At 43.8% G+C, this 17,218-nt stretch overlaps 1 protein-coding gene across 3 annotated transcripts; it reads right to left on the bottom strand.

The window, feature by feature from the left end:
* Positions 1-1,086: 1,086 nt before the first annotated feature.
* IL17D (interleukin 17D) lies at positions 1,087-14,472 on the bottom strand. 3 transcript variants are annotated; one of them, XR_013180957.1, is made up of 5 exons: positions 14,166-14,472; positions 11,805-11,967; positions 10,775-11,085; positions 1,866-3,063; positions 1,087-1,727 (listed from the first exon to the last, which is right to left on the bottom strand). XR_013180957.1 is itself a non-coding variant. In XM_077173886.1 (4 exons), exons 2-4 carry the CDS (start codon positions 11,838-11,840, stop codon positions 2,748-2,750), a joined length of 663 nt encoding a protein of 220 aa, XP_077030001.1. In that variant the 5' UTR covers positions 11,841-11,967; positions 14,166-14,472; the 3' UTR covers positions 1,087-2,747. The 3 variants fall into 3 exon arrangements, 2 of the variants coding, with proteins under 2 accessions (XP_077030001.1, XP_054483734.1); XM_077173886.1 differs by having other exon boundaries at positions 1,087-3,063; XM_054627759.2 differs by lacking the exons at positions 11,805-11,967; positions 14,166-14,472 and adding an exon at positions 11,182-11,594 and having other exon boundaries at positions 1,087-3,063.
* Positions 14,473-17,218: the final 2,746 nt, after the last annotated feature.

Below are 17,218 nucleotides of genomic sequence, written 5' to 3' on the forward strand. Positions count from 1 at the left end.
AGGAAGCAAATTGGCTCAGCTAAAAAGTCTGTCACAGAGGAAAATGAGGATTAAGATGGAAAAATGGGCTTCTGAATGAAACAGCATAAAGATGCCTGAACCATGGGAAGCTTGCTGCACTTGTTTGCAGTGTGATGAGGTCACCAACACAAGTGCTCTATTGATCCAGGTTTTGCAGTTCTCGGGTACTTTCAATCATCCACGTTCTGAAGCTCTCTATAAGCTAAAGCATCTACTTTTCTGGAGTGGAGAAACTGATTCTGTTCTATTTACCTGATTTTAGCTTGCACCTCCCAGGAATTCCCTGAACATGTTATAGTTATTTGAAAACCTCAAAATGACTCCATAATTTATGTCTGGAGGACAAGAGAGTTGCAATAAAAAAAAGAGATTTTTTTTACTCCACATCATGCAAATATATACCCATGTGTTCTAATAACTAATTTGTTGCAGACAAATTTGTATAACAAAAGTGCAGACAATGAGTTCTGCTGGAGGGGCAGTGTTTGGCCAGACTTAGCTGGTAGCCCCTCTGGGTATCTATTAAATGTTAAATGCTGCATGGTTGGACATTTTGCTGTTGTTTGGGGTCATTTTATTGCCTCTTAGGGTGAAGACTTTGCTTTCTATACAATGGAGTCTGAAGGTTCAACTTCATGCTGCAATAAGTGTACATGTGGAGAAAACCTCACAATCTAATGGTGAAGCTGGAAGGGATCAGGGTACTGAAATATCACCAGTGTTTCTCCAGTTTTGTGGGTCAGCCTCCCTTTTGAGCCCCTCTGATTACCATTTCCCTCTGCTCAGAGGATGAGAAGTTCCTCCACATTAGAAGGAAGGAAAAGAAGTTGTAACTGCTGCAAGTATTTTCATTCTCTGGGGAAAAGGTAACTGCCTATAATTGCTGGCAGCAGCTAGGCAATTAGCTGTTCTCTGAGTAGTAAAAGCATTTTATGACCATCTCTGAACTCACCTTTGAGAATCCCCTTGAGATAGAAGCATCACAATTGGAGGAAACACAGATCTAAAGACAAGGAAAATTGAGGAAAAGCATCTGCACCAAAAACACAGCTACAACCTTCAATCTGGCATTGTGATGGGAATATTTATTTGTTTCTGGAGTTCTTAAAGTTATTTTAGGCTTTGTAAGAGGTTTCAGAGATTGCACTATAAAAATACTGTTATGCTAGACTGAGTCAGAGAGAGCACAATCAATAATGATGCACCAAGACATGGAGTTGTCATAGACTCCACAGACTTTCATTCTGTCTTCAACTTGTTAATTGTGATTAGCTCGTAGTCTTTCCATTCTTCATCCAACAACACTCCAAAGAAGAGTGTGTTTATGTAGTGTAGGGGCTTTCTCTGCTATGAATTAAGGCAAATTTCAAGATTCATGATGTAGCAGACACATTGCTGCATATGATGTTCATTCTCTAAAGGTATTGCAGTCATGATCCTTCATCTGTAAAAGAGATTCTCTGCTGTGCATTCAGAGGTTTATCCATTTTGGTGGGTGTCGCCCTCTGAGGAATTACGTTTGTGCAAGGCATGCCTGGTCATTCCTGATTCTCATTCACTAGGCTGAGTCAACTTCAGTCTCTTGTTCTGGAAATGCAAGTTTTTGTGTATGCAGGGTTTCTGGTGAGGGCCTGCCACCAAGTTCCATCAGCAGCAGGCTGCTCAGATGGAAGGCTGCCTGGTCAGCTTTTGCAGGTGGTGATCATCTGTTACATGTAGCATAAGGAGAAATGAGTAACAGTAATTGTAAAAATCAGTTGGATCTAACAAGTTTGGATTGACTGGGACTCAACTCAATGACCTCTTGTAGGATCTGGAAGTTAAGACCTAGCCTGCTTACTCACCTGCAGCGCACCTGAGGTGAAGGCCATCCTTGGTACTTTTTAATGGGGAATCTCCTTTTCTAAAATGAGAAAGGTTGCATGGAATACAGTTTTATCACAAGGAAGTTAAGCAGTCAGTGATGAATGAAATCAAATACAGAATTCTTGGGACCCAAACTGTGTTTTTCCTAATTGATATTTTCTGTGTAATTTGACATAATCCACATCAAGAAAGTCTGCTGCATTTTTACAATATTCTAGGATATTTTTTCTCAACACCTTTGTACCCTTAGCAATTTGGCAAGTTTAAAAATAGCAAGCATATAGAATATTGCTTCATGAATGACTCCAACTCAGCAAAGGTTTCCTTGCTGTGGTGTATAAATTAGCCAAAGAGGTAACAGCTCAGAGGCAAAGCTTGGAGTTTATGCAGTATAAAGGGAGGCTCTCCCAGCCTGGGAAATTATCCTTTTAACTGCTAATTTGTCATGTGTAGGGCAGCTGTGTGATATTTATACAAATGTATTTTAAAGTAGAATATAAGAGATTCCTCAAAAATATCTACAACCAGTAGCCTGTTATAGTAATAGCTACCATGTCTTACAGTTGCATCATCTTCTAAAATTTACTGTGAATAAGCAAAGATAAAATTTTCTGCTCTAAGGAAAAAGAAAAGCTACTTTGGAGTTTGCAATAATGAACTAAACAAGTTTACATGAGCTAAAGAAATAGAATTAATTGCCATCTCTAATGATCTGAGTGACTGGGCTTTCCATCTTATATCTGAAATAACTAAGTAGAAAAAGAGGGTGAGTGAATGTGTTTGCTGCTGCGGTGCAGTTTCCTGAGGTGGTGAGGTGATGATATGAGGCCAGTACTGAAACATGACTTTTAATCCATTCTTCATTCCGACGAGGGCTTGTTCTGGCCCACCAGCAACTTCACTTCTTGCTTATCTATGCTGGAATTGAGGCTCTCTGCCTCCTTTTCTTGCTCGGGGACGCAGGTGCAGCCCACGGGGATGGTGATGTAATCCTCGGTGTAGACGTAGCGGCCGCCGGCGCAGGCGGGCGTGCGGCGCAGGATGACGGTGGGCATGAACACCGGCGTGCTGCGGAACTGCAGGCTCTCCTCGCCAAAGAGCCCCATCAGGCAGCCTTTGCACAGGCAGTAGGCTTCGGGAATGTACTTAGGGTATCTCGTGGGATCGTAGGAGATCCTAGAGGGAAGCAGATAAAGATTCATTAGTACCTCTAAAACCAGGTATATTCATCTGGAAATATATCATCTTACATATTATTATAATTATTATAGCATTATAATGATTATATCATGTTTTTGTTGTCTTCGCCAGGAAAAACAGCTGTAGCTGTTGCTGTCTGGCTTCTAGTGTGTAAGGTGTAAAGAAAAAAATCATGAACAGGTTACAGAACTGATTAGGTCCTACAGTGCACATGGGAGTGTCTAGCTTTCTGAATTGTAATATTCAAGGGTTTAATCAGAACGAGTTTTGCAGTTTGGACCAAATGGGTAAACAGAGCATTAAAAAGGACACTTGGGCATTTCTAAACTTTTTATCTGCCTTGAGTTCTTCAAAAACTGGTACAAATCCTTGTTAACATTATTATTGTTAAAGCCATGACATGATGTTTTAAAATTCAGTAATTTAAATAAAATTGAATTGTACTATTATTTCTGCAATAGATTTTTCTCCCTAGTATATTTGGGGTCATAAATGTGCGTTCCCCTTGAAAGCAGAACTCTGTATGGCTTTTCTAATTCATGCCTACTGTATCTTCCTCTAACCACAGAAGAGCAACATTTTCATGCCCACTGCAACTTCCTGGGATGAGGCATCCACAGCTTCTCTGGGTAGTGTCTCACCACCCTCACATCTTAATTCTTCCCAGTATCTGATCTAAACCTTCTGTCTTCCAATTTAATGCCATTATGCCTTGTCCTATCACTCCATGCCCTTGTGAAGAGTCCTTCTCCAGCTCTCTTGTAGGGCCCTTTTAGATACTGGAAAATTCAGCCTGTCTTTATAGGAGAGGTTCTCCATCCCTTTGAGTGTTTTCATAGAGGCCTTCTCTGGACTCATTCTAACAGGTCCACATTCTTCTTGTGTTGTGATCCCAGAGCTGGATGCAGTCCTCCAGGTGGTATCTCTTAATAGATCTTAAAGTGATCTTAAATCTTAATCGATTTAAAGCAATTTCTAAATTGTGTTTCCCAGGGTTGGCAGCACTTCCTCAGGTATCAAAGTGTTCACCTTTTATCTTTCCAGGCTGTCTCTGAGATGAGAAGAGGTTTCAGGTTTGGAAGAGGCAGAACCCTTAGTCTGCCTGAAGCTGTGACTGCAGCCACTGCTAGTCAACAAAATCTGTCCTTGTGAGAGCAGGCAGCCTGGCTCTCCCTCTCACACCCACCCCTGGGTTGACACTGGTGTTTTTCTGGTCACAGGATTGATCAAGGAACTCATTCAGCTGAGGAGTAACTCCATCAGAAGCTGGGGTTTGGTCTGTCAGCTGTCTTGCCACACATACACACATATACACTCTGCAACAGCAGGCCAGAGTGAACAAGCAGCTTAGGCAGCGACATAAGGAAGCTGTCCTTTTCAGAAGTATTACCAGTTTATCTGGTTAAAGGAAATCTGAAATCACAGCTTTTGCCAAACACAAACTTGATTATCATGTTGTCAAGGAAAATAGACTTTTAAATTAATATATATAAATAAAATTTAAAGAATTTGTTTTCCTCACCAAAAAATCTGACCAGTTCTCTAATAGCCAGACACCTGTGATGTTGCAGATATTTTTGCAATGCTTCTCTGTCCCATTTATACTCACTTACTTTCCCCAGGAAATACCTTCATGTTACAGGATCTCACACCAGTATGAAATAAAATATGTGGTAGCCAGCAGAAGGGAAGAAAGGGGAACACAGGCCTTTCTACTGTGATACATTCCCATTTCAAACTCATGTGTGAGTAATATCAGAGGTGGATTGTTAAACACACCATGTGTCAAGTTATTGGTATTTCCTCTATTGTATTATCTCTAGCACCTGGTTTATGATGTTTCTGGAAAGCATGAACATGCTTCTGCATGCAAACATGAAAGGTTTCACTGATAACAGGAAAACACTGTCACTGGAATCACGGTCTGCAACCATCTTTCTCCTCCAGATTCCCACGTGGAAAAAGTCAGGTATTAATGGGGTGGGTTTTTTGAAAGATGGTGTGGTTGTGGTATGGTTTTCTACTTTCCAAGGGAAAAAATCTCTTATATTACTAAGTTCAATGTTAATACATCATGTGAGGACTGGAACAAATCAGAGAGAATCCAGACTTAGTGGTGAATTCAAAATATAGATGTGGTTTTGCATCCAGACCAGAACTTCAAGGCTGAAGCCTGTAAGTAATGCCTCCTGAAATTAATACCTGAACTCAAATGTCACTAAAATTTGGAGCCCTATACAAGGTTCTGCATCTTCAGCTCAAACTTATTCAGAAAAGCCATATAAATAAAACTTCATTTGTGTCTTTCTAGGCAACCCCGGCCTGCTTGGGTCAGAGCCACTAAGAAACACCAACCACCTCAAGTCATGTTTTAACATCGCCTGGAAGAGGGTAAATATTTTCTATTGGATTAATTAACCAGGCAAAACTGCATGCTCCATGTTCCTGCTATTTACACCCAAGAGATGGATGGAGCTGGGAAGAGTGGTGGTGAACCAGAGAAATGCAACTTTTCCTCTGGTACTGAAGTGTCCCCTGCAGCTTGTGTCACTTGGCATCTGCCAATGTGGCACTGCTGCAAACCAGCCAGCCCAGACGCTTTGATGAGGATTGCCCGTGTCCTGTGAACTCAGGTCACCACTGTGGAAAGCTGAGTCTGCCCTGCCAGCACTGCTGGTTCCCAAGTGACAGGAGCAGTGAGCTGTGCCGAGCTGCTCTGTTCCATCTGCTGGAACAAGCAGCAGGTTTGTGCTGAACTGGAGCTGCTAATGAAGTGTGACTCGGCTGCTTTTCCTTCTGACCCTACAAGCGCTTTGAGAGCTCCCAGTGAAAAACAAACTTCCTGCCATTTATGTACTAAGCCTGGAAACTCAAGAGAAAACTTCCTGTCAGAAGTAAAACTCTTGCAGAGACTTAATCTGCCTTCTCCTGTACTGCTGCTTTTATATGTAGTATTTTTAATAATATTGTCACTTCGTAATTTCCAAGCTTCTGATTCCACAGGGTCAGATGCTGTGCTGGAGCAGGGAGCCGACTCTTCAGAAAATCACTGTTAGCACTGGGCTAACAGCTGGATGTTATCAAAAGTCTAATAAGCAGATCATCATCCCCTTCCTTCACACTCTGAAATACTTAGAGGATTAAGAGCTAACAGCTTTTTTTCCCCCTTGCCAAGACATTTATTTCCCTACAGCAGGTGTTCTTTTGTTCATGTAATGCTTTATTTTATATACAGGCAGCAACATAGGTATTACTACTGTAGAAATAGCCCAATGCTAACTGATTTTCTGAAGAGTTGTACAAATGTGCTCAACTCAAAAAGAATGGCAGCTCTGCATCCCCTTGTATTCTTTCCCTTGGCTGGATCTTTGGGACAGGCACACCGTGCCACATGGTACCATTAAATCCTGGAAAATGCCTTGGGTAAGCTTCTAGAAAATGACTGGAGTATTATTTGAAGGGAAGCCCTCCTGTATGACTATTCAAACACACTGCAGACAAGCTTGGCTTTTACCACTGAAAAATGACTTGCCTGTATTACTTGTATTAAGAATTTATGTAAATGAGCACTTAACCAAGGATGCTTATAAACTGAAGCTGATTTTTGCAAAACAGAAAAAAACAAGCTGGGCAATGTTTTGGAGAGGGTCTGGCTAACTTGGCTAACATCATCAGAGCAGCACTGACAATAAAAGTTAAATCTTTGTAAATTAACCATTAGTAGATGCAGGATTAGGCCCCAGAGGCAAAAACAAAAGCCACAGAATTTGGAAATTCAGAAACATGGATGACTTCTTGAATACACATAAAGAAATTTGCTGAACTCATGTAGAAATGTGTTTGCAAATTAGTTATGATTGTTATTGTAGCCTTAAGACGACAGAAAATAAAAATAGAGCTGATATATACAGCTGGTTAATGAATATCATCTGTGCTCTGCAGCACCATGAATGGAATCACAAATTAGCACTACCTGTAAAAGTGCTGCTGACTTCAGCAGGATCAGATTTTTCAAGGTTTGCTCTGAGCTTTATGATCAGACCCCCACAAAAGTTTAGGCAGACATTTAAAATTAATCCTTTTTATAATGGCTCTTGTCCATGAGCAACTTTTCTGTGCATCTGTGGAGCTGTGCTTGCCCTGCTAATGATTCACCATGATTGTGGCTTCTGTAAATGTTAACAAGGGCATGATCCTGTGCTGTCAGCAGGGTCTGCAGGCCCAGCCATACCATTAATTCTTGTCGAGAAGCTCTGACCCATAGCAGTAGCCAAGTGGCCCATGCCAGGAACTCCTTGTACAAGCAGGTTCCCTGGATTTCATTGACTGTCCATGTAATACTGCTAGAATGGACAAGCACAAGCAACTCCTAGATAGGTGTCACAAGCTGGCACACAGTCAGCCTGATGATTTCATGGAAGGATGATTTCAGGGCAGAACTCCTGCTGCTGGCTCTATTTTTTAAAAAAAGCTGGGTAATTTGTAGCCCAACTTCCTGAACTGCTGAGCAAATCCAGCGTGCTCACTGACTTCAGGGAACTCTGCTGTCTCTTTATAGCTCTGCAGAGCAAAGAGTGATTCACGTGATTCAGCTCTGTGCCCTGAGTTATATACTGATCTCCTGTGGCCACCAGGATGGAATTTCAGTATCAGACACATGAACAAGTATTTTCTCCATAACTTTTGCCTTAAATACCACCTGTTGGTTGCTGCTAGCATCAGGGTCAGGGACCAGATGGATCTGAGGTGCAATCCATGTACAACTCCTGTATCTCTGGTTTGCAGCAAGCCAAAAGTGATGTAAGTCTTGATTTTTGTATAACCAAATTAAAAGACCAAGTAATGGAAAATAAACAGTAAGCACAGAGCAAAGATAAGCAAAGAAGCCACACAAGGATTATCTGAGCTTTGAGCCAGTCAAACCTAATTCTTCCACACTTAAACAGAATGACAGGTTTGGGATACAGATGATGCAGTAGAGTCAACATTATACACAGTTCTCTAAGAAATATATTTGATTCTTTCTCATAAATGCTGATATGAAAAAATTCCAGTTGACTTGGACTGAACAGTCATGTGAACAGAAGAATTACAAGCAGCAGCGTTAAACAGCTGGGAGCAGGTGCCTGGGGAGATATTCAGGGGAAGGTAAGTAGAGCCAGACTTAATATCTTTATTATTAATGACCTGGAATAGGCAGTATAAACAGTATGTTAATGAAATCTGCAGATGGTAACAATGGGAAATGCTGCAACGCCAATGAAGACAGAGAAACAGCATGAGGTATCTCAGGCATTAAAATGCATGTCAAAAAGAAAAAAGAGCCTTTATGCACAGAGCAGGAATGAACTGCACTGTAAGTCTTTAGGTGCAGAAAAGAGCAGGATGTGTGTGAGACGCTGGAATGGGACAGGCACCTTGATGCAAATTTCAAGTAGCCAAATTCAGCCTTTGAGCAGTTTCCTATCAGGGCATACAAGAGGGGTCTGCCCACAGTGAGTTTATTTATGAGCATTCACCACTAGAACAACTTTGGTGATTCAGAAGGCAGTGCAGGAGACAGCAATGAATCTGTGAAGGGGAGCAATTTACGAGGGAAAAGAATTAAAAGCAAGTAAGCTTGTTGAGAAAGTGCTGTACGGCACATGGCTGTGTGCAGCTTTTCAGATTAACACTCCAGCCATGGAGAAGAAATTGATGGGATTGTATAAGTGAAATTGGTTAACCATCGACAAAGCCAAATGGGACATTACTTGCAGTCTTTAATGGAGAGCTGTGTGTCTCTCTCAAAGACCTGGAGTAACTCTAATAGGATTAAGGAGCTTCCAGGGTACCCAGCTGAAGACCATAGAACAAAACAAATATTCATATCTAGCTTCAAAATCTATGAGATAGCAGGTGGTAATAGCTAATGCACTTTAGCAGTCTTATATTTTACATTTTAATTATACATCTTGAGGTATCTGTTGCTGTCTCATTGCATGCTAATGATACAGTAAAAATGCAGTCACAAAAATGAAGCTGTAAATGAGATCTGTTAACTAGACAGAGTGCTCAGGCCTCTTTACCCTAGAGAAACATTTTCCCCTCTGATATAATTTTAGATTTTGCTTTTAATGGTGTAATACTTCTTCCCCACTATCTTTAAAAATTCCTAGCTTGGAGATGTCATCAAGTTACTTGTATGTGAATGGTTAGTGGTCTGTCTGAAAACACTTGGATGAAAAAGTACAGTGGATTTACTTTTGTAAGCCAAGCCCCAAAAAGCAGCTGGTTCTCTGTTAAAAAGTAAGCCTATACAGAGCTGCAGCTGAAAATAAATACCTGCCCAATGAGACGTAAGGACGAAGGCACTGTTTTCTAACCAGAGGAACAATTTTCTGATAGCACTAGTATTTTGCAAAACCACTGTTAAAAATACCTGAGCCCAACTGTAGGTGTTTTGCTCATGGCATTTGCTTTGTGCACTCTTAGGTAGCTTTAAAATCCTCAGTTTTCTTACAGAAAATGTATTGCTAAAAATACTTTGCTTATGAAAGGCTTACTGAGCAAATAAACCATCTTTCTCTCAGTAGGATTACTTCTTACACTAAAAGCGAGCAAAACCCATGCCATAAAATAAATATTTATTGGAGAGCCTAACAAGGAGATAACTGTTTGCTGAATACACAGGAGCTGCATCAAAGTATATACCAGGGATAATGTATAAAAAGTAGCAAGAAAGTCAGTTCCTTTTAAGTTTGCACGTTTTAGCTTCCTGTTGTCTGCAGTCCTTTACAGAAAGCTGTAAACAGAATTCAGTCTTATTCAAACCACCAGAAGGCTTCATAGTCTTCTGAGAATGTGATCACACACTGGGTTTAGTGTACTAGATCAGTGGTTTCCAAGCTTTTCCAGAGCTTCCAATAGAAATGCAGGCCCTTGTTTTGTATATTAACCAGCCTCACAACAAATTTACTTTACTTTGTTGGTTTTATGCCCCCTAAAAATATGCCAGTCCCTGTTTCCACCTCAGAGGAAGGAGGTTTGCAAAGCACAGGTTGAAAACACAGGTGTAGAATACTGCTGTACTCATTCCTTGCCTATGGTCCTACAGCAAAGGGGACATGGAGCCCTTGGGACTGTTTGGTAGGTGAGGATATGGCTCTGTTGGTGGGTGACCGGAACACAGACTGTACCCTGAAGTCTTTTAGAAACAGCCGAGTGTCTGCAGTCACATTTTTGGGAAAGCATCTGAGCCCCTCTGTGGCTGCTGCAGAGTCAAGAGGTGCTTCTTTGGTGGGGGTGGTCCTTTGCTGAGGCTCCTCTGATTGTCACATACGGCAATTTGCCCAAGTGACTTTTTGAGGGTTGTCTGTGCTCCCGGGTGGGTGTGGATGTGGGTGTGATCTCCATCTCACAGCTTGCTCCACCTCATTCATTTACCTTTTTGTCCATTAGACATAGCTTGTGCCCTCACACAAGCTGTTTTTACATAATTACCTTCTATCGCCCACTTCGACGTGTGTTTTAGCACCTTTCCTGGCTGCTGCCCGGTGCCGCGGCCACCCCTCGCCTCCCTCGCCGCCCCGGCAAAGCCGGCGGAGCCTGGCGCTCCCGGTCCCGCACGGGGACCCCGCCCCGGCTCCCTTCAGCCCTCCGGGCCCCCGAGGCGGCCGCACCTCCCTTCCCCGGTGCCCAGAGTCACCTGTATGCCCAGGGCGATGCGCTGCGCAGGTTGACGGGGAGCCGGACCCTCTTGTCGGCGGGCGGCCGTGCCCCGGCGGGGCAGCTGGCGTTGTGCTGGCGGCCGGGCGGCTCGGGCTGCAGGGTGTGGTGGAAGGCGCTGAGCATGCCCGCCGCCAGCCGCCCGTACAGCTGCTCCAGCAGCTCCTCGGGCCGCTCGCCGCAGCTCCGCGTCCGCGCCGGCCGCTGCTTGGGCGCCCTGGCGGCCTCCGGGCGGAGCGGGAGCAGCGCCGCGCAGAGCAGCGCCAGCAGCGCCGCCGGCGCCGCCCGCACCTGCAAGGACGCCGCCGTCAGCGGGGATGGGGACAGCGGGGACACCGCGCCCGCCCGCCCGCCCGCGCCCGCAGCCCCCCGCCCGCAGCCCCTTACCCTGCCTCGCTGCATGGCGCCCGGGCTGCTTCTCCTCCAGGGAGCCGGGGAGAGCGGCGGGCTGCGGCGCCGCGCCGTGCCACTGGCTCTCCCGGCGGAGGAGCTGTTGGAAAAGTGCCCCGCGCCTCACTGCATCTCCCCTGGCCTCGCCTGCCAGGAACATGTTCGGCGGCGCTCACGGCGGCGGCGAGCGCTCGGCGCGGGCCGGTCCCGCATCCCAGCGCGGCCCCGGGGACACCTCGCGGGCACGGGCGGGCACGGACGGATCCGGGCCCCGGCCCCGCCGCCGCCACCCCGCCGAGCTACCGACCCTGCGCGCCCCGCAAGCCCGGGGCTGCCGTCGGGAGCCCCGCTCTCCCTCCCACCGCACCGGCGGCACGGGCGGGAGCCAGGCTGTCCCCAGCCCCGCCGGGACACGGCGTCCAGTGGCACTCTCTGGGCCAGGGCTCGAGACTGAAGCAGAGCCAGGGCGATTTGGCCCAGTCGGAGCCAAAGTGTCAAGGCTGATGTGAAAAAATGTGGGGATTTACAGCTGGAGAAGGGACTGCTCTAGCCCGGACTCTCCCAGTCACTTTAGGGCAGTTGGCACTGTCCCTCATAGGAGTTCATGATTTCTGACTTACCCGACTCCAGGTAGCACCTTTGGCACCTTTCTCCATCCCAGCTGTGCCGTTTCTCCAGCAGGCACCGAGGTGTTGATGTCCAGCATGAAAGCTGGGCCTGATCCTCCTTTCCTCCTGCCCAGGTGGCCTGGGGCAGACACCCAGGGCAGGGTCACTCTGCTGGCTGCAAGAGAAGCCCCTTCAGAAGAAGAGAAATTGGCATTGTACCTACCTAAAGGAGGTTGAGGTGAGTCTCACCTCCAATGGCTTCTCCACCTATTCTGTACTTTTAAAAACACATTATACAATATAATCATGGTCTCTGTGGGTCTCACAACCCACAAAAATAAGACTATAAATAGTACTCTGGCTCATAAAAGATGTGATCCACTGAAATGGTGTGCATTATAAACAGACTTTAGAATTCATCACTTGAATCAAGTGATTAAGTCCTGCACATCTATTGAGGCATTAGGATAAGGATAGTTAAATATGGAAATACAGGTTAGGAATAATGGGAAAAGGGATCATAAATTATACAAAGACTGAGAAACCCCAACTTGGTACCACAGAAATACAAGATATCAACTTCACCAAACAGGCTGGAGTTGAAACAGAATGGTCTGGCATTCATAAATGTAATGAAGTGTCTTGATTTTGTGGTTTCTGAAAAGTCATGCAGTTAAATCTAACTATGATTTTTAGTGATTTTTATGCCATATGCATCACAGATCAGTATCACTTATTAGCAGTATCTTGACCTTTAACTGTGTGGGATTTGAGACAGATTTCAGCTCTGAGAATGGACAGTTTTAAATTGAATTCCAAACTCTCCTCTGCACTCCTATCCTCAAGCTAAGGACTGGGACAAGGTGTGTGTCCATTTAGCCTGGTCCAGTCTAACCCCTGACCATGCACCTGGCCTTTTGTTACTTGACCACCTTTGAGTGGTGTGTGTGGCAACATGGCAAATATTTATCACCATAGGTCTTTTTATATTGCTCTTCCTGACACCAATCAGCATCTTCAGAAATTTCAGATATCTGAGTAGCATGAGGATGTCACACTTGGCTTTGCAAAATGTGAGTTTTATTTACTTCCTTTATATGCATCAACATTTCTGGGAGAGGCCTGCCCCAAAAAATGAGAGCAGATGAAAACAAAACAATGGCACAGACATTAAATTGCCATTAAATTTAAGGCTTTATGTCTTATCTAGGCAATATTCTAATTCTGTATGACATTTGCATTGTATTGTCTTTTGAAAAATCACATTGATTCAAATAATAAGAACCACAGGTCAGCAAGTGAGATTCCATTACAGAGGAACTCAGAGAGCTGTGCCAGTTCTTGTGGCATAGTCTACCCTAGAGACATGTAAGTCATAAAATATTCCCTAATACACTTTGGCAACTTAGGTTCCTCCATGACCTTAAGAAATTACTAGCCAGTATCTTTGTCATTGGTGTTAATTTTGAATTTTCTTAGAATTTGAGAGGGATTTAAAATATCTATACAAATGAAATATTGAAAAAATATTTAGTAATATGAAATCCATCCTGAATTTGATATAATACAGGTTATTTCAATCAATGGATTCAGAACTATGTCTTTCACTTTTACCTAATATTCTAAATGTTCTTTCTGGAGATTGTCATTCAATATTTGTATTTGGGACTGGTATCTACCTCTCTCCTGAGTTTATCACCACAGTGATCAGTGTCAGATAATAAGTTCAGTTTCACAAATTCCTGCTATGAGAAAGTTAGGATGTTCCAAAGAAAACTAAGCTCAGCAAGTGAAATGTCACTAAAGACATTTTTAGTGAGTTCATATAAATAAGAAGAAACTTTTTCTGCAGCTGATTCCACCAGAGAGCATTTCATGCCATGTTAAACACTGAAACGTGTTTAACGAAGGACACACCAGGTTTGTCTTCAACCTTACATTGTTACTAACAGCTGGAGAAAAATGTGTCATAGCAGGAGAAAAATATCCTTTTCAAATATGTTATCATCAGACCATTATGATAATTTGGGAAATTGTTTCAGAACCATTGGAATGATGGTGAAAACCTGACAGTAAATGTAAGAATGCAGCTCCTTCCAGACACATTAATCCCCAAGGAGCAGCGTTGTCAGGATGTTTTCTGGTTGGGGTTGTTGTCTTCCATAGCTGCTGTGGCACACACAAGAGCCAGTTTCAGATACTATGGTTCACACATAAATAAATCACATTATTGTGACAAACACTAAAAATGGCAGAATTGCTCTACACTGGCATATTTCAACTGCTTATTCCCATCCTGCTACAGCATTAATGAGATCCTGTCTCTATCTGAAACAATGATGTGAAAAAGGTTTTAAAAATCATCATACAGACCTTCAAGTTGAACAACTCAAGTTGTCGGGTGGAACAAGCATTCAGCTGACATCCCCAGCAGATATAAATTTTCAGAGAAATAATTTAATTACTCCCCAAAGAGTAATTCTGTCCTTCTGCCTCACATTCTGTTTGCAGATAACCTGTCACCCAAACTCTTCTGTTCCCATTCATCTTCCCTGCAGTTGTAATACCACTTTGCAGTGTCCTTGGCATGGCATCTTCTGCAGCAGCATCTCAGCACATTTTACAGTTGTTAGGCAATTTAACTATGCAAAAGTGAATTCTTGAGAAGTGCAGAATCTTCCGAAGACTTCATTTTGCCAAAGGGGAAACTGAGGAGCAAACAGGTTAAAAATAGCCTTTTTACCATAAAGTTGATCATCTGTGTCCTTGACTTCAAGAATAATAAAAACTTAGCAAATGAGATTAATTTCTTAAGATCTCATACTACTCTCGCAAAGGAACCAAGAGAAACAGCCCTTTATAATAAAATTTTATCATAAAACTATTTCTTGGCAATTTTGGATGCCCCATCCCTGGAAGTGTTCGAGGCCAGTTTGGATGAAGCTTGAGGAAACCTGGTCTAGTGGAAGGTGTCCCTGCCCACAGCGGGTGGGTTGGAACTGGATGATCTTTAAGGTCTCTTCCAACCCCAGCCATTCTCTGATTCTACGAACTATATCTTTGTACAATTTTAAATTCCTATTTTACTCTGCAATAGCTTTGTTTTAGAAGTAATAAGTCATGTAATCTGACAAAGGATGTTCAGAGAAAAACATGAAATATGTGATTAAGAATGTTTTGATGCTATAGAGCTAGGCTTGTTCAGAAATAAATAAAATACTACTCAAGTAGTCATTTCTATTTGGCTCCTGTACAAAGAAACGTTTTTCATACATGCAAAGAGAAAGGTAACTTGGTATGTAAAGTTCCTACCCTGAGGAAGACCTCAAGTCTAAGAGGTCAGCTGAGGATTGTTCAATATTGTAAAATAGATCTTTTCATGATGATAGAAGCTAAGATACCTCATGCATCAGTTTCTCGAGGGGGTCAGAATTTTCCTAGGTTTAATGTTACTGCTCCTCTAACATAAAATAATAAATTAATATAATAGCAGGAATCTTAAATTATTAATTGACTAATTCCACAATGATAAACACAAGATAGGGTTTAAATGCTGCTGGAAGCACATACCTGCAGTGTGTGGCTTCTGGAGATGTAGTCTGTTTTGTGCAACCAAGCCTGAAGAAAAATTCCTACTTGAATTTCATGGATGAAAGTGATTTAGCTCATTCAGGTTTCAACTCCTGTGGTTTCTAAGACCTATCTCAGGACTAAGGGCATCCTACACAGCAGCAGGGAACACCAACTCACTGCATCCAAGCTAAATACCAACCAAGGACAGGGTCAGGGACATCATATCAACACAGTGCATAATCCTATATAACCCAGGTAATTATTTGAAAAGAGCATTCCACATTTCCTTGGAGAGCTGAGCTGCCTGAATCACACAGGTGTGCTCACCTCTGGGACAGCCTGAGGCATTCCAACGTGGTGACCCAGCACTTTGGAGACGTGCATGCACCTTCTTTCTCAACAGATCCCAGTCGTATTCATCTCCATCAGGGATCACTCTTGTGCCTTCAGTCCAGTCTTTGAGTCTTGTGTTCTCTCATACAGAACATCTTACACCAAAGAAGAAGGATGATGCACTGAAGCTGCTTCCAAAGAATGGCTCCTGGCCCAGGCTTACCTTTGGATCATGCAAGCCAATTGTCTGGGAGATGAATTGTCATGGTCCAAAACTGTGCTACTGTGCACTGCTGTGCTACTGGTCTTACAGAACAGCTGGGTACACATCCCCTCCTCTGCTCTGGGCTTGCCTGGCAATGTTCTAGTAGAGATGCAGCCATAGTGAACACGGCTTTAAAGTGGATGAACCTGGGCTACATCATTTTGACTGTCAGCAGGACTCATTATTCCAGTGTTGGAGCTGGATCACATGGCTTTCTGTCAGTTCAGAACAAGCTCAACTGTGCTTGCAAAATAACATGCAAATTCATCATAACCCAAAGCATTATATAATCAGATCCTCATGCTATAGGAAACAGCATGTTCCAGAAGTCCCTGGGAGTCTGTACACAGGAAACAACATGTTCCAGAACTGCCTGTGAGTTTGTGCAGGGCTGGAACAAAAGTGCAATTGTTTGTAATCCACAGAATTTTACCTAATGTAGTTATGCATCTGGGCAAACTGAATCAAGAAACTGGTGCTGATCAAAATCTCTCTGATATTGATCAGCAGGAGTGTTTCTATAGACTTAAGTTGGGAACTGTATCCCAAGGTATTGGTACTTCATGCCACTTTATCTTGGACATGCCTATGTGATTGCAATTTTTGATTAGATGCTGTATTGGGTTTGCGTGGCCAAACTTTGGTAGTGGGGGCCTACAGGGGTGGCTTTTATGAGAAGCTGCCAGAAGCTTCCCCAATGTCCAGTGGAGCCAATGCCAGCTGGTTCCAAAATGGACGTGCTGCTGATTAAGGCTGGACCTATTAGAAATGGTGGTAATGCCTCTCAGATAACATATTTAAGAAGAACTCTGTAAAAAGTTACTGCACAGATGTAACTGTGGTCAGAGAAGAGCAGGGTGAGAACACATGAGAGGGACAGCCCTGCAGACACCAAGGTCAGGGCAGAAGGAGGGGCAGGAGGGGCTCCAGGCACTGGAGCTGAGATTCCCCTGCAGCCCTTGGTGCAGAGTGTGGTGAGGCAGCTGTGACCCTGCAGCCCATGGAGATCCACAGGGATGCAGAGATCCACCTGGAGCCCATGGAGGAGCCCATGCTGGAGCAGGTGATACCTGAGGGGAGGCTGTGGCCCGTGGGAGGCCCCTGGGGAGAGGAGCCCATGCTGCAGCAGCCTGTCCTGGAAGGGCTGCACCCTGGGGAAGAGTGACCCACGCTGCAGCAGTTTGAGGGGAACTGTTGCTTGTGAGATGGACTCACACTGGACAAGTTCAAGGAGAACTGTCTCCCATGGGAGGGA

Source organism: Agelaius phoeniceus, chromosome 2 (genome assembly GCF_051311805.1).
Source record: "Agelaius phoeniceus isolate bAgePho1 chromosome 2, bAgePho1.hap1, whole genome shotgun sequence".
NCBI lineage: Eukaryota > Metazoa > Chordata > Aves > Passeriformes > Icteridae > Agelaius > Agelaius phoeniceus.

Bases quoted from the DNA above. Each gene is read 5' to 3' on its own strand.
- IL17D (XM_077173886.1), bottom strand. From the start codon at position 11,840: ATGGAGAAAGGTGCCAAAGGTGCTACCTGGAGTCGG. The intron at 11,086-11,804 runs GTAAGTCAGAAA...GCGTCCTTGCAG, and splicing joins AAGGTGCTACCTGGAGTCGG to GTGCGGGCGGCGCCGGCGGC. The intron at 3,064-10,774 runs GTGACTCTGGGC...GCTTCCCTCTAG, and splicing joins GCATCGCCCTGGGCATACAG to GATCTCCTACGATCCCACGA.